Raw genomic sequence first — 22,562 nt, 5'->3', positions numbered from 1 at the left:
ACAAACACTCAGACTTTGTTAGCCTTGTCCAACCTGTTGACACCGTGGATAATACTGGATGTAGGAGACACAGAGGCTTTAATCTGTTCTGAGGGTGAAACAGCAACAACAGGTTCAGTTGTAAACTTGTGTTACCTTAAGTGTTGGTTGTGATTGTGGAAGTGCATTCTTTACGTGATGTGGATTTGTCCACAACACTGGTCCGGTCCGTCTACCAAAGGTATTGGTGCTGACCTCGATCTACTGCAGGTGCATGATGTTTCAGGTGCAGTTTCATTACACAAAGGCATAACAGACATGAACAGAGTTGGGTGTGACACCACTGTTTAACAATCTTTATGCTTTCCCTGAACACACAAACCAGAGTTTAAAAATCTAAACTTTGGAAAAAGTTTTTAAAAATCTCCATTGTTTCGACTTAAAATGCTATTTATATGTGGATGAGAGGAACAAGCATAGACAAAAAATATCCACAATAGTGTGACCATACATCATAGTGTGTTGAGCAGCACAAACAGAAACTACTAGTTTCTGGATCAAATACCAGAATGTGCCCTTTTTGCTATCAGAAAGATGAGGTAATGTGATTAGCTCAAATATCGGGGTTATTCAGCAATGACGTATTCTTAAATCTACACCATTGATGTAATGGAAGAGATATTAATAACTACCCATCAACCCCTGCCACCTAGAGTGAGGTAAAAGTACAAATGCAGCACTGAGCTTGGTAGTTAATCTATCAGGAACACGGTGTATATTTTAATGGGCCCTCAACATTAATGAGCAGTAGTTTTCACGCAGGACCTAGGTTAAATGGTATGCAAAAAATGAGGTCTTTTTTATACCTTCACACCTTGTCAAACTAGCAAAGCAGTACAAACACAAACTCAGAGCACTGTATTAATTTATGTCAATGCTCTTTATTGTCGTCTAAGTCAGTTGCTGTCCCCCCAGTCAGGTGCAGTGTGTGTGATCTACTGTGAACGTCCCATATATTTTTTATCTCATCAGTGTTGATGTGGGAGCCGCATGTAGTTATTGAGTTAGCTCTCTATCACGGAGCCTCTCCATGCACAGTCATAATTACAAACCCTGTCATTCTTTTATAGACTCGGGAGCTAAAACAAGCACGAGTGTAACAGCCTGTTTGGCCCCACATCCTTTTTTTTCCACTCATGTTTTGAAAGGGAACAGGCCCAAAAATCACAGAATCGCAGGCAAAGACTCCAGATTTGTTCCCTGTCAACTAAAAATAAGCCTCGTGGAAGAATGCAGTGAAAAATCAACACAGGACTGATTGAGACTGAGCACTCTCGGGTCATCAGGGCTCAGAGCGAGGTTGGCCGAGATACACACACCTTTAACTGACACATGCACACTCTGTTGCACACCACACAAACACTCATAAAACCCATGAGGAAGCATTTATATTCTCTATATCTTTCACAGACAGACTTACATTATGCTAGTCATTGGATTCCATCCAGGAAAACACAAACTGCTGCTGGTGATACTCATACTGAGGCCGAGGTTCTCAGGCATGCCTTAAAACCCTTTATTGCAAACCACCATCAAGATTTATGAACAGGAGATCCCATACTTACATTTATTCCCCCTGTTTGTTTACATTGAGTATTTACATAAAGTCGATTGTTAGGGTCCTACCGGCCTCGGGGTTTAATGTACCTACTGTGTAATGGCAGCCTCCCGGGTTCTTGGCCAGGAGTCTTGGTCGCCTCTCATCCTCCATCTGTCTCTCTTTTCCTCTCAGCTCCCTACTGTCAAAATGCCCAAAAAATAGTTTAGAATATATTCAGTGGACTTTGTCTTTTTCTGAGTACCGCTCATATATCAGTGGAAAAAAAGAGGACAGACACTTTAACAGAAGATAGCCAGTGGAAACCGGTCTTTTGTAAAAAAAAAAAAAAAAAAAAAAAGAAACTTACATTATTTAGTTTAAATCAGTTTCTTGCAAGTGTAAGTGTTGTTTGACTTGTTTGAAACATACAAACTACTTCTGACCAATAAAATGCATTTTCAGACAATAAGAACAGATGATGAAGACATGACAAAAGTAAAGTATGACACATAGCATGCAAACATTTCACTTGCATACATGGGCCATGCATTCACACCATACATCACCATACCAAAGCCACCCATTGGTTTCTAAACTAGTTTGAAATTTAACCATTGCCATGTTGGCTTCTTGGAGCCAAAAGTGACCATATTTGGACATAAGAAGCAGAGCTGCAGGAGTGCAAGGGTTCCTCAATGTGCTAATCCTAAACGCTAGCTAACAGAGTCAGTAAAACGACAAACTTCATCGAACGCTGTGCAACAAAACCATTCTAAAATCTTCTTAATGTAACCTATTAATCGACAACTACAGCCGGGCTATCTGTCAGGAAAAAATGAATTTCATCAAATAAACAGGAACTCCAAAAGCCTGACACGGCAGACGAGGGAGCTGTCAGTCACACCTGTCAGTCAAATCCCAACACAGCAGACAGACTTCTATTCAGCCTCAGGCCTTAATAACAGAGGAAACATTTAAAGATGGACCACCAGATCGCTTATTAAATGGTCCAAATAAAACAAATGAGACTGAAGTGAGTCTTGGAAAAAAAAGAAATATTGGTTATTTTAATAGAGACGTTCAGTGTAAGTCTATGGGCTTTTCAGAGCCAACCCCGGTGGCTGTCAGTGGAATTACAGTTTTGATATATTTCCACACGGGCTTCATTTGGAAGTAAAATTCATTCACACCGTTTGGCCAAATCTATGAGGGTGGCTGATGAAATAGAAAACAATGACCGTCTAGAGGAATCAGTTGTGGTTAATAAAGACCTTGTTGCATTTCTACTGTTTAGATAAAGCCTCTTAAAAGACGTTATTTTATTTTTTATTGCAGTGAGACATTGCATCTGTGTAGCTTATGTCGTGGAAGTTTCTAGCACTCTGGACACCATTTTGAAACAAGAACACAAAAACTCACAGAACTGGGGTTAAAGCAAATATATTGTTACATGTAAGAATATTGACACAACAGACCGCAATCCGTCCAAAGCCTTGCCCCCTGCTATCTGATCAACAGAAGAATTCTTAAAGCTACTATAAGTTTAGTCTTTTCCCATGTTAGGTTGACATCAGTTGATTGATTTCGTCTCAACTCCACCTATATACACATTTTACCTTAAACAGTAAAAAGGACAGTGAAGTATTCCTTACAGAGAAGGTAGACAGTAAGTCTCTGACTCATCATTTTGTGACAGTGAAGGAAGCAACGAGCTTGATATGTTCACAGCAGGTAGTCATATGTTATGCAATGTTTTAAATGGGAACATGGGACTCTGCAACGTTTTACTTTTCTTTGTCATTTACATGTATTTTTTTAATCTTTGCTTATTTAGCGCAATATTGACAATGCTTTGAGACACGGCAGATATTCCTCATATTGTCCAGGCCAGAAACAGACCTATGGGATAATCTCTGTAAGCATCAGACCACCATGACTGCTTCTCTTGAACCTTCTTCTTCTGGGTAGTTTTGACTATTTATTCTAAAATCCTCCTTGTCCTGACCTCCTCACACTGTGGCAGCCAGGCCCTGCTGTAAAAGAGGCCATTTAGGTAGCGAACTTGGACCCATGTTGGAGTCTTACACTTTGCCTGGCAATCTCACAGCTAAGTCTGACTAGCTCTTTGAGTAAAGGGCTACTGGGGCTCGGCCTACTCCCATATTTTCTTTCTTACTCTCAATGTGTCTCTGTGGATGGGAACGAGCCTGCTTAGGCCTCGCGCCAATGCCAGATTGTCTGAAAGGGCAATGAGGTGAGATTTTGGGCTCACACTTTGAGCTCCAGAAGAGTGTTGAATGCCTTTTGAGTTGAATCAACTTTCTTTAGACATGCTATAGCTGCAGGCTCTGGATTTGTATTCAGACCTCGATTACAAGATGACCTAACATGTAGCTTAGCAGTTATTATTGCACTCGAAGGATTGACACCCAGTGTTATTTGGTGAAGAATGTAAAGTAGATAGCGAACATTACAAGTTCAACGTGTCCCACCGATTAATCATTTTGTATTACACGGCTCAGGTTTTGGCTGCTGACATCGCATGCAGTCAACTTATCATTTATGTGAACTCTCTTTCGTATCCCTGATGATTATGGTCCACACAGTACGTCAGTCTGATTCTGTGTGGTCAAGCTGAGGAGTCACTGGTGGCTTCTAAACACAAACCATTCGCCTGAACAAAACGTTACCATTGTAGGTTTCTGCAGACCACAGATATGTATAATTTCAATGTAATTTGTCACCGAGGGATCCAATTGTCTTCCCTTAATAGACAGGAGGCGGTTGGTGTGTTGGATATATAAAATCCAGGGCTTTACCACCCAAGACTGGGGTTTGCATCCACACCTCCCTAGGCTTTTAGGATTACGCAGTAAAAGCGGTGTTTAACGTTATGTCCAGGAAATATTGAGTCAATTTTATCAACTTTATCTGCATTAAAAAAAAGCCCTTATATCTTTCCCAAAACAACTTATTATTAAAATTACTGTTATACTTCACCACAGACGACAATTATATGTATGGATTAACATTTAACCATCTTATTATCCATTGATTTTAATAAAAGTTCATGTTTGACAACCTGGTTGAGAGAGCTTACACGTACACATACATTTAAATATTTACTTATGTATGTCATTGTTGAGAGACATGGATGAAAGACACAGCACTTTGATAGATGTACCTAGAAATTCTAGTATAAAATGTTTTATTTCAGGAACATTGAGATTATATGTACTTGTGGTTCACAGAAACGTACAGTGGCAACATTTTATTCTGGTGAATACGTAGCCGAAGAAATTCGTCAGTGTTGCTGTCATTGCCTCCTTGTTTCTTTTCTCTCCAAACCATGGCAGAAACAGCACTGGACACTCTGTTGGAAAATGAGCTTTGCAATGTACACCCAGGCTCAGCCACCGCCACGACCAAGTCATAGCCGAACATGTGATTTCGACTGTTCCAACACACGGAGGAAAGGGGAGTCAAGTTCACAGCTTTACTTGTCTGCTGCAATCACCCACAGAAATACACCACCTCGGTTGTAACAAGTTTTGACACACACCACTTCCAAAGTTCACACCTTCCCCTCACTCCCTACATCGAACCCCCCCTTCCCTTCTCTTCTCTTCTGCTTTGGACTTGTGGCATGTTCGCTCTACAGTTTTTTTTGGGTTCAATTCCAGTAGTTGTGGATCAGCAGTGGCCTCAGTTGGCTTCCTGAGGTTTTGTGAGGAAATTCCAGCACCATGGATCCACTGACAGGATCTGTCCTCGTCACAGTGTGTAGTTGCCGGCTAGGAAAGACCCCGTGTCAGGGAGCTGTGAACTCCCTCTACCCCCCCACACCCCCACCCTCTCGTCAGCTGGCCATAACAGGCCCCTTCTCTCTCTTTTTTTGTCCATGCCACTGATATCCCCACTTACTGTTCACACTGCAGACTTATACAAGAGAAAAGCCGTTCAGTTTTCAGCCTTTTGTTATTTGCACCACACCCACTCAAAGGTGCACACACACACATACACACACTTACGCAGAGGCATGCACATTGCTCACCAGCTGAGTTAGAGGCCCCTATATTACTGGTAAATTGAGCTTTATGCCTCCTTGCCTGGCTGGTGAATGATAGCACCTGTCCCCTGCAACGAGACACTCATTGTTTCAATCCCTGTCTGAGGGGAGATTAGCCAACACCAATTGGCCTCACAGATCATTTCACCTCTGAATTAGGCCTCCCTCAAACTCTCTACTTGAAGAAATGTGTCAGAAAATAATCCCTTAAGGGCACTGGTAATGCACATTTGTGTAGCAGAAGCGAATATGATATTGGTTCTGGTTAAGCACTGTACTCCAGGCCACCTAGAAACAGGCCCTTTTCTAATCCTGGCCAACTATAAATATTGGAAGCTGCACCGCTTGATTGTTTTAATAGCAGCAGATGTGGCAATTAACACCACCTTATAAAGCCCACTTGTATATTTGTTTTACTGCTAACAAATGTTCCCACAAATATGACTTGATTGTGGGAATGAACATTAGTGAAATGGAGAGAGCTGGTGTGAGAAGGTCTCAGTTTGATCTTGTGTATACAATTAAGGGGTGTTCCCAATTGAAACTTGTCAAATAACGTCTCACTCTGTCTCCTTAACCATATTCAAGCTTCCAGCGAAAATGTGTTGGAGCAGAAATTTCGTGGAAAAATCTCGCAGCTCTGGTGTACGAGAGAAAATCCAATTTGATGTGTCTTATTTTGAGTTGAGCTCGTCATCGGACTGGGTTGAATTTGAGAAACCAAAGCAAGTTTGAAAAGTGTTTCTGTCTGTCAGCTAAGGGCATAACAATAGCTCAGCTGTGAACATTTTGTGGTTTTGACTGTGTTGTGTTGACTTGTCAATCTTAGGCAGATGGGACAGTATTACAAAGATTTTACAACTATAACTATGACAAGTTATTAATAAATACACATTGAAGAGCTTTAGCTGGTCTTGGTGTTGTAGAATGTTGCCAGAAGAGCTTTGTCTGGTTACTTCGGTACTTTTTCATAGACCCATCCCAACTGATGCTGCATAGAAGGGGGGGGGCATTTTAATATGGACTAGTGGTTTAAAGTTCCAGAAGCTGAAATCAGAGGAAAAAAACATGATTGGTCACTCAATACACACCTTCTTTTTGAAGCTTCTCAGTTATAAAAACTAAATGACCTGGTGTTTGATGCCACTATGGAAAAGATCAGTATGGTCACATTTGACTAAATCTTAACAACAATCAGTAATTTCATCGATTCAACCATTTTGCACTATTGAGTGGTCAAAAATCTCCTGTCATGAGGTAGATTTTCATGTCCACGTGAGGGGGTAGAATTCGAAACCATATCTATTAGTACTTGCTGAAAAGTAATTATTATTTTCCCAGTGATGCCAAAAAACTATCAAGCACTGTAGCTTTAATTGCATCTGTTTCTAATGGTTTGACCTGTTTCTCTGTTCAGTATCAGGAGGCACCAGGAGCGCCGGGCCATCCTGACTCCAATCCTGACTGACTTTTCCGTCCGAGTCACCGCTGCTCCGGCCATTATCTTCAGCAAGAATCTGTCCCCTGACAGTGGACAAGCAGAGGTCAGTACCCACTCAGGACATTGCATTGTTCAGTTAAAATTATTACACTGTCCTACATGAGGGACTTTTTCTCATATCAGATAGAGACTAAAAATAGTCAAAGCAAATTTAAAAGAACTCATTAATACCGAACATTTGTAATATCGAGGTTGAATATCTGAGCATTAATAACTACAGGTCCTGAGAGAGAGTTTTCCCAAACAGTCAGTTGGAGGTTGCATATTTTCCTTCATCTACTTTGCACAGCTTTGTTCACTATTTATACTGACATCTTGTGCCCTTTGCCCATGACCTGCTGCAGCCATGATTGCAGCCATCCGTTGTTCCTATGAAAATATGTAATTGATTATGTGAGATGTCAGAATTATTTACATTTTGCCTCTTAACATACAGTAACTTACTCATTAGGAATCCTTCAGTCGGTGCACCATGTAATGGAGGCTTTTGACCCTCAGAGTTCAAACCTTTCTGCTTATACAGCTGATGTTTTCTGGCTCGGCTCTCTGAAACTTCCTGCCTCTTTGATGCTGCCTCCGTCCGTGCTAACGTGCCCCTTGACAATGCGTAACAGCTAATCCATAGTTTGCACCGACGCACACACATTGTACAACTCCCTGAGATATGAGACGGAGCCGGTAACAAAACAAACACGGCGGGACTTTTAACTACTTACTGCAGATGACTTACAATTCCTTTTAATAAAAAATTTTATTTTATTTATGAGTGTCCGAGTTACTTTTAATTGATTTATGCCTGTTTACTTTATAAATGTTCTCTAACAGCTGTCTTGAAGTTCTTTATTGTAATCAGTTTAACAATAAATTTTCATTCACCCGGTCACATGTTCTGTAACTGTTATTGTAACCTCATGAGACGATGACCTTATATGTTGGAACTATTTGTCCTGCTACTTCAGCTGCTCCTCCTACAAATGGCAGCAGTGGTGGTAGTACTCGGATGAGCAGTAAAATGTGACTGGAAATACTCTAACATTTATATCCATATATTCAACATATTATTAATAGAAATAAATGTGGTGGGTTTTCCCTCATACAGTTAGAAAGTACTACCAGAATAGATTATTCATGCACATGCAATACACTTAATGAAAAATTAGAGTAATTTTTTGGCACAGAAAATTAAAAAAAACAAAAAACAAAGATGAACATATGCATTAATATATAGGCCAGACATCTGTATCACCCGAGAATACTATTATCATGCAACATGTCTTTTCACAGATGACAGTGTTATATTGAAGGTTTTCCATAAATTTGTGTGTTTTAATCTGTGTTCATTCAAAGATAATGTGATAATATAAACAATTTTTTATATTTATAATTCAGAAAACAAATCAAAAACACAATAAAGACACAGAAAGCAGTCGGTATCACCCACAAATTTTTATTATTTCTAACATCAGGATCAGTACTAGCCAAAATGTTGTCATTAGTGCATCCCTAAAAAAAATAATTTCAGCCAGTTTAACTTTCTAAACAAAAAACACTCTGGACAAATTTCACATAAAAGCGCCGAAATAGGCAAAGAAATTACTCATAATGACAAGTACTAATAGACGGTAAGTACCTCGAGATGAAGAGGGGAAAATGATGTAGAAATAGTCGTGGAACAATATAATGTCTCCTTGTCTAATTGAGCTGTTTTCATACAGTCGAGTAGAGATGGTTGTGATTATGATCTGATAATGTGGTGATGTAATAAGGATAGATTATCATAGTAAACAGGCTGAACAGTTTATGTTTATTCAGCAGCGGTCAGTGCTGTTGTTTGTAGGAGCTGTGGGTTGTGGCCCTTGTGTTTGTGTTTGAGCTCAGAGTGTTAGTGAGGTGAAGGTCTGTGGGTGGGACGCTGTTGAGGACAGAGGGAACAAGGAAAAGAGGGAACAAGTGAGTGAATAGAGCAAGGATGTCAAACTCATTTTAGTTCAGGGGCCACATGAGGCCCAATTTGAGCTCAGGCCGGGCCAGTAAAATAATAGCATAATAACTATAAAACAAATAATGAAATAATAATGAAAATAATGAAAACTCCCATTTTTTCCTTTTTGTTTTAGTGCAAAAAAAGTATAATTACAGTATTAAAATGTTATCCTTTCACAAAAACAAGTGCAGTTTTAATAATATTATGCCTCAGCTTATCAGTTACACAACCTACAGATCACAGTGGATCTACAAATACACAAACCATTTAATAACAGGCATCTGGAAGTAAAAAATACTGTATGTCCCAAACAAAAATTACAATCAGACTTTCTGCAATGATAACTTTAGAAACAGTGAATCAATCAAAATGCAATTTCAGGGCATGAAACTATAACTTATTACTTACATCTAGCAGAAAACCCCATTCGATTTGCTTCAGTGGTCACAGAGAAATGGGAATCTTTGTAAAACCTGTCAGAAGTCCCTTCCCTCCAAGTTTTGTAAGGAGATGAATTTCCTTTCTCTGAACTCCTCCCTTACCCTGTCAAGATTGTGGTTTGTTTCAGTGCACCTTAACACAATGAATGCTCTCTGAGCAGGAGTTAGTTGCTGACCAACCATACTGAATTTGCAGTTTGAGAATTGGATGAGTAAGAACCAAAGGGAATGCTTGTCAACAGATGTTAGCTTCTTAGGAACAAATGCAAAATGGTAATTGAGAGATCAATGCATCTTTCAACAACAAAACCTCACATGAGTACACACCATTGATATAATGTTATGCACAGAATTTGGATTAATTTGTTAGTTGCCCTGTCAGTTATGAGCAAAATATTTTTATTCATATGGATGCCAAGAGCATCCAAGTGCCAAACTTGGAACAAACGAACCCATGATATGCTTTACAAAGATCCACATTTCTCCATGACCACTGAATTCAATTAAATGGGGTTTTCTGCAAGATGTAGGGAACAAGTTAGTTTAATACCCTGAAATAGCATTTAGATTGTGTAATTATTTTTGAAGTTATCAATGCGGAAAGTCCGATTGTAATTATTTTGGGGACATACGGTACAGCTTATAACTTTAAAACAACTTGTCAAGACTCAATGACACCCTTGACTGTCAATGTCTTCTGTATAACTTTTTCACTTTGTAAATTCATCCTATTGGCTGGTTTGAACCCTTTGGAGGGCCGGTCTTGGCCCGCGGACCATACGTTTGACACCCCTGGAATAGACAGACAGTAAATAGACTGAGTAAGAATCATAATGTTAAGACAGAACAGCACCGTGCCAGAGGTTTCAAACAGTCCTGATGTTTCGGCCATATTTCCTGCCCCCTCCACCCCTGTTCTCATGACCTCCTCCTGATCTGCCTTGTCTCTCTAGGAGGTGGTGGTGTGTGGTCACTCTCTGGAGGTAAATATGACGAGCAGTCTGGATTTCTACCTCAGCGTTGCCCAAGTGCAGCTCCTTCAGCAGCTCCTCAGAGACAACATGGTGGGGATAGACGCTCCCGAGAGCAGCTCCGAGGTACATGTCACGCAACACAGCGTTCATAAACCTACATGCTCTAAGGTAACCATTAAAACCTGCCTCTAAAACATGTTTTTCCAATTTTTCTTTATGACATTGTAATTGCGTTCAAAATTACACACACATAAAGGCAGCTGCTGCGTGACCCTTCAGTTCTATTCACATGCTCACACTTCACACCGTGGCCCTGTGATCACCTCTCTCATGCTCGTATGATTAATCTTTTGTTCAATCTGACCGAGTGCCAACGACTTGACATCCATCCATTTTCAAATCACCCCGCGATACCCGTGCCAATTTCGCTCCAAACTCCATCATGGATGTTTTCTTGATACAGTGCCCCTAACTATCGCCCCCGACTATTTTGGGTGACTCTAACACATTTAAATATTTACTCACTCTGAGCGAGGCGGTTCTCTAATGTGGCCTTAGTTTACTGTACTGTGCTCAGCTGCAGCTTTCAGGGCCCTTCCTATTGTTTACAGGACAGGGAGCTCCCAGGCGCCATTTGCCCCGTCTGACCGCTTAATAAAGCTTTCTAATGGAACACAATATAAAAATATTTACCAGCTGTGGTGAGGATGGGAGTCGCAGAGGAGGAAGGGGGACGAGGGAGAATTGGATACAATTAAGTGAGCTGACAGAGTGATTTTACTGTTATCTCCACTTAGGATTCTTTATGGGGGGATGTGTGTACTGACGTGCAGCGACTGCTCCAGATGACTCACATCCTGCAAAAGCTTCTGTAAGGAGATGTCGTAGGTTCCTCAGAAGCAAAACACATTAGGCTCATTAGACGGATGCAGGTACATTTATCCGATGCATAGATGGCGCATCATCTCGGAAGATTTGTTTGTGTAACTGAACAAATGAGCGGAAGTCACGGTGTGAAGTGAGCCGACTCCTTTATTTATTCATTTATGTTGTTATTTATTCATGGAGCCCAAAGGAGGGGCCTGCCGTGCATCTGGTCCTGATTTGGGTGATCTCGGAGCGGTCACCCCTGACTTGTAATGATTCATGGCTTGATTCTGTTAAAGGGCAGCTAGAGGCTGTGGAGGGTTCATTCAGGTTCAAGGCACAATGCACAAGTTGAATAGCTTTTCAGGGAGGTCTATTAGCATCAGGTTGAAATCGAGTCTTGTGATGGTTCCTTTAGGTTTTAACCCACTGAAAAAAAAAAGAAGAAATATTTATATTAAAGTACGCAAATCTACCATTAATGAGTTTTTATAAGCATGCATCGTAGTAGCATATACTGTCTTTTTATTAATGTTATTTTGCATTTTACAGCTGCTGGGTCATTAACAGTTTTCCTTCAGCACACTCCCAGTTACTGCTTTTTAAAAATAGTAAGAGAAGTTGTATATAGATTGGACAGTATGAGCCTTAAAAAGCAGTAGAAACACAAGAACGTCATTCTGCTTATGTAACAAACCACAAACTACAAGTGTTAATAGTGCTCAAATAACTCCAATAAGCATCCAGTTAATGGTGGATATGAGCACCTTTCTAATATAAAGTGTTAGCAGAAGGATATGGAATTTGTTGTACTATATTTCTTCCCTCTCCTCGTGCCTCAGGTTTCTGTTGTTTTTGCCGGAGCAGCTGGTGTTTAAGGGTATTTCTCATGGGCACCCTGACAGTAGCTGCAGAGTGTTACATGTTCTTTTTCCCTTATCCATCTTTCCCATTTTATCCATGGATTGGAAACATCAACTTTGTGCTCTGGAATGCACATCTAACTGTTGTGTTATTGCTGCCTCCTGCTGAATTAAGTGAAATTGAAATAACCCACAGGTCCAGAGTGATGTAATGTGAAGAGCAGTAATCCACTATTGAGAAATGAGGAATATATGCTTGGGAAAATACCTCTGTGTGCTCGTTTAATGGTAGTTTTTTTTGGTCGCAGTTGTAAGGAACTCACTGCTCTGTACTTTGCTTTTTATTTAATTTTCTTTTTTTTTTAAAACGCCGTATTAATTTCTGGTGCATTATTTCCTGTTCTTTATGAGTGTGTTATAGTAGTGCTGTTGTAGAACATAATGTTGTAACTGTATCATTAACACTGAGGTCACATGGTGTGTGTCTTCACCTCTGTGCAGCTGCAGAGCACGGGGGTTACTCTGAATAAATGTCCTCTGGCTTTGAATTTTTGGACACTCTTTGTAAAACTATTTGTACCTCCATCTATCTCAATGTCGTAAGTCTTTTGGCCACTACATCTGTCCGGCTGCTTGGCCCAGACCTCAGTGTAGGCAGGTCTGTGTGACGCTGCTGTGTTCCGGTCTGCACAGGCCCATTCTACAAGCTGCAGAGCCCTCTAGTGGTGACTTTGACTACAACACGGTGTGATTACATGCCCTGGTTCTCGAGGCTGCTTCTCTTCACTCACAGTCTGCTCTGCCAACAGCTTGTCTACCCCCTGCTAACACATTAGACACACCACCAAATAATATCAGTAGTATTTGTACTAAAATTGTTTGGAGTATGAGTTTGGAACGGGTAAAGACTTTTGATACTGCCTGAGTAGATTGCAGAACAGAATAAAACAGATGCCTGTTGACCCCCTGCTAACAGGTTACAAATGATAATCACAAAGCTGAGCTATGTTTCTATTTTAGCAGTTTGGAAGCAGTCTTTTTTTTTTATCTTAACCCAACTTCACTCCTGATATTTATGATATTTGACAGTTTTGTTTGTACTTCCTTTGTGCAACCTGCTCAAAGGATCCAGTTAAAAACAGGTCCTGGTTTTCAAGCATCTGGCAAAGGGGAATTGTTTTTGTTGTTGTGCTTCAATAAAGCATCTCCGCTCTCACAGTCAGCGCCGTCCCCAGCAAGACTTTAAATTAAACACTGCTCCTCGCTCGCTCTGTCTTATTTCCAAATCCTTTGCTCTTTTTTTTTTTTCTTTTTTTTTTTCACTTCTAGACATTTTGAGTACACACTGTTTGCCTCAAACAGATTCTCTACAATCCCGGGCGCTGATTTCAAACAGTTCCCATCGCCCCTCACAGCTGTGTTTTATTGTCTGGGTTAATGAATTTGTTTTGTAGGGGCTTTTGGGTTCCCTGGCAGTGGTGAGGCGAGCCAGGCGCGTGGGCAATGTGTGCAATTCCTGTGTGTGATTTCAGTCATTTCTAGTCACTGAGCCTGTGCTCTGAGAAAAGTTAGAATCTGTCCACACACACATTAAATATGACTCTTCCTTTTGTACAGACAGATGTTGTCCTAGATAGTTATTCCCTTTAATCTGTAACATTCTCTGTCATTGTCTTTTATAGCCAGTTCCAAAGCTAGACCAGTCGTCTTTTTTTTTGTTTGTTTTTCTTTTCGTTGAATCATGATTAAGACGCAGACCAAATGCAATACGATTACTATGCAGTCAATAGGCGGATTTGTTGCTCTACAAATCACTGCAGTATTAGAATGTTTATCACAGCATTAGCCATGGTCCGTCACAGTTTGACTTCATCTCTGTATTTTTTGGTTGATGTTAATGATGATAAAGTGAGGCTGGGCTCAGATCAGGCAGCTTTCAGCAGCAGGAGGTCTCGCAGCCAGGCAGCTATGAATAGATGATAGAGCGGCTTCTGGGACTTATCTCACTGCTCTGTCATCAGCACTGTCACCCAGCAACACAGAAGTGTATACCCTACATGTGCACACACGTACACAACTGCATATACACACAATCACACACACGTACACATGGCCCCCACATTCTCTGCATGGTAACTGCCTGCAGCCTTTTATTTGCGAGCCAGTGCTGTAATGCTGCTTTACGACTGAACAGCTGACCTGTGTGTTTGCGTGTGTTTGCATGTTTGTATTCTGTGTGTCAACTTGGCTATGACGTTATTGGTGCCTCTGAAAGGGCAACGCAGATTTTTTTTTTTTTTTCTAATTTCAACTTCCCTCAAGCTTCTCACTGCCAGACATTTGTCTCCTTTAACCACTACTACTTCCTCTACTTCCTCTACACTATATCATTCATGATATCATATTTTTGTGCCACCTCAGTGCCATCTGAGTGGAACCTCTCATTGGTGGCATCGTTTTCTGGCTGCTCCCAAAGTTTTTCAGTGATTTCCCACCAAACTGGTAACTAGAAAATTGCTTTCCATGTCCTGTGTTGGTATCTCTCCCTCGGTCTGACACACACACACACACACACACACACACACACACATAGAGGCAGTCCAGGTCAACCATGTGCTTGTACCACAGTGTGAGAGGAAAATACCCTCTGGTACAGGGGAAGTCCCGCTCGGCTTCATCTTCCACCTCATCCTGGGATGATTACACGCATGGGAAACAGGGCTTTAGACTTCCTCCAACACTCATGTGCACACTCACATTAGCATACATACACACAAACACACACACACACACACACACACACACACACACACACACACACACATACTGATGCCAGTGCAAACAGACACTGAGCCAGTACCAGGTTCAAGACAAGGTATCAGCTCTAAATTACAGTTTTACTCAACACACATGGGGAAAAAACTCAGTCACGTACACGATTACCTGCCTTATCGGTTTTCCTCTCCTTTTCTGTCATTTCTATTTTGTTGCAGCTCCATCCACCAGCCCACACAGCCTTTCTCTCCCAATCTCCTTTTAAAGTCTTTAACCTCCGTCCAACTCATCTCTCAGTTCCGCTTTTATCAGTTCCCTCGCTTTTCCATGTGCTTCTTTTTCTCTCATTCATTTCTTTTTCCCTCTGGGGACTGGCACAGCTCCTCGTAGGAAAACTGTCGGTCCTTCCAGCGCTGGATAGTTACGTAGCTCTCTGGCTGACAGTGGACAGGGCTCCTTCTCTTGAGACAGATAGACTTTGACAGTCCGTAGATTATGATATTACAACGCTATTACATCTGTGTAGTCTTTAACGCCTGAGCTAAGGACGCTCACAGGCCTCACTCTCATGCAGAGCTGGACTAATGCAGCACTTGGACAGCGGGGGAGACTGCCAGCCAAGGCGAACCGCTGTGAGAAGTGAATTTACAGTAGGCACGAACACGCCGGTCGGTAGCCGGTTTGGTTTGTCAGTGGGTTTGGACAGCAGTTTTAAGTTATTAGTGGGGAGGATTCAGTGTTTTATTGATGCATGTTTTTTTGTGCACATCATCCCCTCAACCACACTCAAATACAGTGAAATGTGTTTGGACAGTGAACTTTGTTGTTGAGTATTTTATGTGTTGTAAAGTTGCCTGTGTTAGAGGCTTAAGAGGAAACAGAACCATCTTGTTTTGTTTGTCTTTTCATTAAAGCAAAGCAAACAGTGATGCAGATCAGTCAGCAGTCAATAAGGAAACATCAGATTTCATCGGCTTACATTTTCGGACTTTGATTCTTGATAAATAAATGAATAAAACCTATGAAAAACATCAGGATCCTTCTCTCTTTTCACTCCAAATGCTACTAAATGTGACACTGTGGGAGAATGGAAGCTCGCTGACCTGTTGTGCTCCCTTGTATAACAATTTAGCTTTAGATCAAGTAGGAGTATTAGCTGAATGTCACAAGCACATGAGATGGCTTATCTAAGCCATGGTGTTGTTGACAAGCTTGGCTCATTGAGGAACCTGGGCCTGGATGTTCGTCTGTGTATGTTTAAAGTAAACTATTTCCAAGGCCGCTCCTCTTCGCGATGAGTGTTTCATATTGTCTCGTAGCTGTCGAGCTCTGAGAACTGAAGTTTCTGTCTCGACCTCCGATCCTTCCAGGACAGTGAGGTGTCAGAAGAGCTTTTATGTCCTCTGCTGGCCAACAGAAATAGGGAGACATCAAATGAGAGAGAAAATCTGCAGCACGGCAGAGGAACAGAGCAGACATAAGAGAGTGGAGACAGCTCCGAGAGAGGATGGCCAGATGACAGAGAATGCAGGAGAGAGCAGGAAGGGAGAAATCCACCACGATCAGACACGACAGAGAGAAAAAGAGTCCGAATCCAGTGTTTGCTTTGATTCTTGGCTCTGTCCAAAGTATTAGTCTGTAAATGTGGGAGCTGACGTTTGTAAGAGGTCAGCTCTTAACCACTCAACCTGAATATTAACCCTCTCTGAGGGCCAGATCCCTTTCACCCTGACCTCTTCCCATCCTGCCTCCAACTATTTTCATTCGCCCTGTTGCTGCTGAGAGCAATAATAAATAAGACTCCCTGCACAGCCAAGTCTTTTTCCATTTTGGCTGCTTTACATCTGTTAAATAAGCGTCGTTGTCTTAGCTTATCTTAAACATACATATTTTTATAACCAGTGTTCATCTTGCTGCCCTTCTTTTGTTATGAAACTGTATCTTTTTCTCTCTTTTTTTGTTCATGTCTCACTGACCCTCCTGTGTGAATCAACTGCTAATTGACAGCCAGTCATAACAACTCACCTTCCCTGTTCAGCCCCAGCACCGCGACCAGCCTCTGTCTCAAAGCATAACCATGGCACATTCTTAAATTGGCCCCTTGGAAACTCAATCTACTTGAGATCAGTAGCAGCTGAATTTGCTCTCTCCTCAATCGGTTTTGGCAAAATTGGCGTGAAAACTCCAGATAAAATCACGAAGGTTGGAATTCTATTAGAGTGGAGAAACAAATGGTGCCTTTGAGGGGAAGCAGCGGGCCCCCACCATGAACCGCGGGATCGGGTGTCGACTCAGGTGAGGAGGAGTCAGGAGGACCCTCTCTCTCTGCCTGCAAGGGAAAGAGGGTCACAAACCCAGGAGACTCGTAAAGCAGGGCACACCAGGCCAACCAGGGCAGACTCATATGTACACACACTGTCGTTGACTTTTTTAGAGTAAAAAAGCTTTGAATTTTTGTCTGAAGAGGTGAAAAGAGGAAACAGATTTTTCCACGCACCTGTATAAGCAAGATTCCACCTAGAATAACAGGTGATGGGGAGTATTGGGTTCTCGCTGTGTAACTTGAATATTGCAGTAAAAGTGTGTGCATGTGTCTGTTTTTTTAATAGCATGTGTATACGTGTGCAGATATACAGTAAATGTTTGCATTTGACTCCACCACTGTATCTGCTTCTCCCTCACTGTGATTTTTATTAAGCCTGTGGTCGACCGGAGTACTACCTAGTTCCTCTTGGACTGCTCTCATTAAACTAAATATTTACCCTAAAACAAATTCACACATCATTCCACAGGCTTCGGAAGATTTTCCTTGGATGAAGGCACATTTTCATTTTTTTCCCTTATGTCCCTGTTTGTATGTGACTGAGGTCACGTAGGGGTAAAATATTAAATATGACAAGTCCCTAGATTCAGTCTGCTCAAGTACCAGCAGAAAATGTATAGTGCATGGGTGATAAAATTTTAGAACTGCAAAATGCCCTTTTTTTAACGTACCGTCTACTTTCTCACATGGTCAGGAACTGTGAGAACAAGTACCATAGGTTTCAGAAGTGTCTTTGTCTCATAATAAATGTTATTAAAAGGTACATTTACAATGAAAATAGCTGTTAATTGCAACCCTAAATGTGCTGTTATTTGTGGAAGTACATCTCTTCACCTTTGGAATCGTTGTGCTGTGTAACATGCCCATTCCTCATGTCCATATTTTAAGAAACAAGACTTACACGATGTAAACAACTGCTATCTATGAATGTGTGTCTAAAATGAAAGCGGTCTTTGTGCTGTAGGCTTGTGACCGGCCCTGAAACCTGATAGAGGCATGTAGTCCAAATGAAGTCTAGGCAATGATAGATATGCACGGATAGGTGCCATGAAGCCACTCGAGACCCAACTGAAAAACATAGCTCAGATGGTTTAGATAATCAAGAGGTGGACTTGAATTTATACCTCACCTGTTTCAGTTTGTCTGTTTGGAGGTGTTCCAGTGGTTTAGATATGCATGTCAACAATGAATCATCTAGTGCACTACACATATTCCAACACTTGGAATAGACATCAGCAAAAATAATCAATTTCTGATAATCCAAGTGCTTCAGCCAGTGCAGAAAAAAAGATGTGTGTGATGATGAGTTAGTTTTGGAGTTTAAAGCACTACAGGTGTTCCCTCTTCCCAATTCTGCTTCTGAATCCTCCCAGTGCAGCCAAGCAATCATGTTTTTGACACCTGAAATTGTTGCTTCCCCTCCATAATGTCCTCTTGAACTATGCTTGTCAAGTGTGCAGCCAAGGTATCCTGAGAGAGCAGCAGGTCGGCTCCAGGTTTTTCTTCTATTGCTTCATTTCGGTCTTGTCTTCTGTGATGTGTCCTGTAACTCTGTCCCCCCCCCCCCCCCCCCCCCCCCCCCCATTGAGGCCCTCTCCGACAATCCAGATGAGGGGACAGGGGGTCTTGCATCATTCTCCTTTGAGAACCTTACATACAGCACATCAGAGCCTTTGTTTCACTCAGCCCTGGGAGCACATCCAGAGAGAAATTAAAGGAAGATTACTTCAATCCTCTTCTTCTAATTTCAGCTCTGTAAATAGACAGCGAGCCAGGATTGTTCTCGTCTTCATGCTGCTCTTTGAATTTGTTTTCAATCTTGTGTGTGTTTTTTGTGTTTGAGCGTGCAAACATGTGTGCACAGTTATAGGTGTGTGCTGCTCACTCTTACACACTTGTGTGTACTTGCATGTATGTATTTTTGCAACTGTGAGTGTGTGTATGTTCCCCAGAGTGAGGGCTGGTCACGGCAGCATCACTCACAGTCCTCAGACCACCTGGGGCTTATCTGCCCCCCTCAGCTCCACGCCTTCCACCCCATCGTCCTCCAAACCGCCCCCATCTCACCTCTGATCGCTGTTGTTTTCCCTGTTGTTGCTGTTACTAAAGCAGAGAATACAGACATGGCCGCCAGGCAGCTCATGCAGGCGTTTCAGAAGAACAGTCCCATGACCTAATGAAAGGCATCTCCACTGCTGTTTGAAGTCTCTCAGACGTCTGCTTTCATGAACCACCGAGCCCATGCTGAAGACAATGCAGTTTGAAGTCTCTTTTGTTGTTTGTTTGTCAAAAACATAATGCCAAAGATAATTATGTTAAGTTGAAAGCTAGGATGAGTGATCTTGAAGACCAGACTGAAACCTGACGATTACCCTGCTGCAGTTCTCAGCCTTACTGAGTGTGTATTGTACCATGTTCATGGACACGCTTTACTTTAGTCACTAAATATGAATGAAGGTGTAGTTAAAAAAGAAAAAAATTGCACTCTGTGCTCCTTTAACACCTTCTCATGCTGTTCATTTATATCACTATAATAACATTCAGTGCACGGCAACAATGAAATGTAATTGTATTGTATGCACTTTATTTTACTCAAGTGCTCAACTTCATGACAATCTTTACATAATTCCATTTTATGCTGCTTTCATCCTATTGTCTTTCAGATCAAAGTATTTTGTATTTTATTTCACTTTGTTTATTTGACAAAAGGATATGATGTGCCTGACATGCTGAAGTACTATACTTCTAATCTACTACCAAAGCATCTAAAGTTGGCTCTAGATAAATTAAGTCAAATCAAGCTTAATTAATTGAAACTTTTTCCCATCACCCCTCAATTTTTAGGACTTGAGACTCACTTGACACTGATGAGAGACTTGACTTAGACTCATCTTACTCAGCTTGACTTATATCAATATCTAGAGGTCAGTATTTAGTGACACATTAGAAGACATTTTCATGGTTTGATGTAACAGTAAATATATTCACCCACCAGTGAAACAGAACCCCGAGACCAACTTGAGGTTCAGTGTCTTGCTCAAGGACACATCAACAGGTGGACAGAGGTCAGGGATTGAACCTTTATCCTTTGGGTTAGAGGATGACCTGCTTTACGAACTAAACCACATCTACATCGTAAAGACTAGAAGTAGTAGTGGAAGAAGCACTACGTCAGTAACTTCAGCAAAAGTACTGATATGATGCTGTGAAAATGTTCTATTACAAGTAACAGTACTGTATTTTCAAACTTATCTCTTAAAAGTAGGTTTTATACAAAGTAATCAGTCAAATGTAGTTAAAGTGACAATAGCCAGAGTGTTGATTGTGTTCTCTAAGTTAAAACACTTAACTATATTATCCTGTATACTGTACTATATATAAACTGCTATATTCCACCACTGTCAGTAATGTGAATGTGTTTTTTTCACTATTCAGTTTACTTAATATTTGTTTGTGTGAAGAGACCAACAGAAACAATATAGACGCATTCTGTAATTTCAGAGCACCACTTGCTGTTGGTGTTCATCTGGGCTCATAATTGGAGGCTCACTTTTTTAAATTCATGTGATTTTATTTGACACAGTTGATATAAACAGTAACTGGACTTGTCTTGCTTGACTTTTAGCTTGGACTCTACTCGATTTGCTTGATTTTCACCAGAGACACGTTGAATTATTTGAGACTTGGTGGTTCAAATTTAAGACTTGTTGCTTGTACATAGGTGACTTATTCCCACCTTGACTCAGTGTTACCAAGTGGTTGTTTCAGTTACAGCTGCCTATATTGACCAGTATGACCTCTCACCTCTGATATCAACAAGGCATTTTGACTGTTCACTGGGTACTTCCTCTTTTTCTAACGATTCTCTGTAAACCTAGAGAATGAAAATCTTAGTAGAGCAACTTTGAAGTCAGAGTTTATCGTAGATTGAAGAACTGAAGAATGATGTAAATCCTACTCTGGTATTTCTTCTTTTTCATGTATTTAAGTAAAGGATTTGAGTTCTCCTTCTAACTCTGCTGTAATGTAAAGTTGTGTTGTGTCATCGTGGTACCGCCTTAAAAAACGCAGCACATTGTGTAACAAACCCAGAGATTTTTCATTTCACAGTAGCTCACCCACAGACAAACACTTTAACACCCATTTTCAGGCCCCACCGTTACCATCAACCCCACCTCACTCGGGGAGTCTTGGCATGTGTAAACATTTGAGCCTGAATATTAGATTAGAAAATTACCCCTGCTCAAATCCCAAAACTAAATAGGGACGGTGACAGCTAATGAGAGCCAGTTGTTTAAAACTCCATTCCCATGGAAAATAAAGAAATACAGGCAGGAAGAGACGACAAAGGAAAGAAGGTTCTGATGATGATACCGTTGCTGCGGAGGCCAGGATCACTGCAATTAAGACAGACCCCAGGGTGCTTCTGTCTCTCATTCACTTTCACTTGTGCTGTAGCGTGTCTTATAATTACACCTTTCCCACATCTGGCCTTCATCTTTGTTTCATCAGAGTCACCGAAGACTCTGAAATATTAGCTGTCTGGATCCAGTTGTCCGGCGATGTAGAAGAAGGAGTTAATATAGATGTTTTCATACTACATGTACAAAGGCCACTCATCCATTTATCAGCAACAATTTGTTCTGGCAAGTTCTGCATCTAGCTTTGGCCCTAGACAACTTTATCATAAAATTTCAATGTTTTCACTGCCCTCATGTTGTTTACCACATGGCTGATACGTTGTTTATCATTAATGATGGAAGCTTTCGGTGATAAAGTCCATTCAGCGGCATTTGATTCCAGCCAAGAGATTATGTTGGATGAACGGAGTGAGTCTGTGTATCATTTCTGAAAACTTACATCATGACGGTCGGGCCACTTTCCCCCTCTGTTTGTTTTCACTAACACAGTTTGGTGTTAATCTAGAAATTGTCTTCTGGCATTTTAGAACACTTCCTTTCCTGAGTTATAACAACTACATCGCATCCTGCTTATACAAACAGTCAGTGTTATTGTAAAGATATGGGGTAATCCCTGCGTGTCCTCGCTATCACCCCTAACCCAGCCGTTGGATTTTATTGGTCGATGTGAATCAGGGTTGTTGGTTTAGATTGGTGGATCTGTTGAGGATGACTGAAGCAATAAGTCTCCTGTTGAGCTTTAAGGGTGGTGTCTGTGAAGCCTTTT

The 22,562-nt window shown here is 41.2% G+C and overlaps 1 protein-coding gene across 3 annotated transcripts in view; it reads left to right on the top strand.

The window, feature by feature from the left end:
* The window catches only part of vps13b (vacuolar protein sorting 13 homolog B), a 464,114-nt gene that overhangs the window by 279,683 nt on the left and 161,869 nt on the right, over nt 1–22,562 (top strand). For all 3 annotated transcript variants that reach the window (XM_030157727.1, XM_030157729.1, XM_030157728.1), the window contains exons 33-34: nt 7,066–7,192; nt 10,527–10,670. In XM_030157727.1, the coding sequence (XP_030013587.1) occupies nt 7,066–7,192; nt 10,527–10,670 (271 nt within the window). The remainder of the gene's footprint in view (nt 1–7,065; nt 7,193–10,526; nt 10,671–22,562) is intronic.

This window comes from Sphaeramia orbicularis, chromosome 16 (genome assembly GCF_902148855.1).
Source record: "Sphaeramia orbicularis chromosome 16, fSphaOr1.1, whole genome shotgun sequence".
Taxonomy (NCBI): domain Eukaryota; kingdom Metazoa; phylum Chordata; class Actinopteri; order Kurtiformes; family Apogonidae; genus Sphaeramia; species Sphaeramia orbicularis.
Note: the sequence above shows the minus strand (reverse complement) of the source record. Positions and strands in the feature narration are given on the sequence as shown.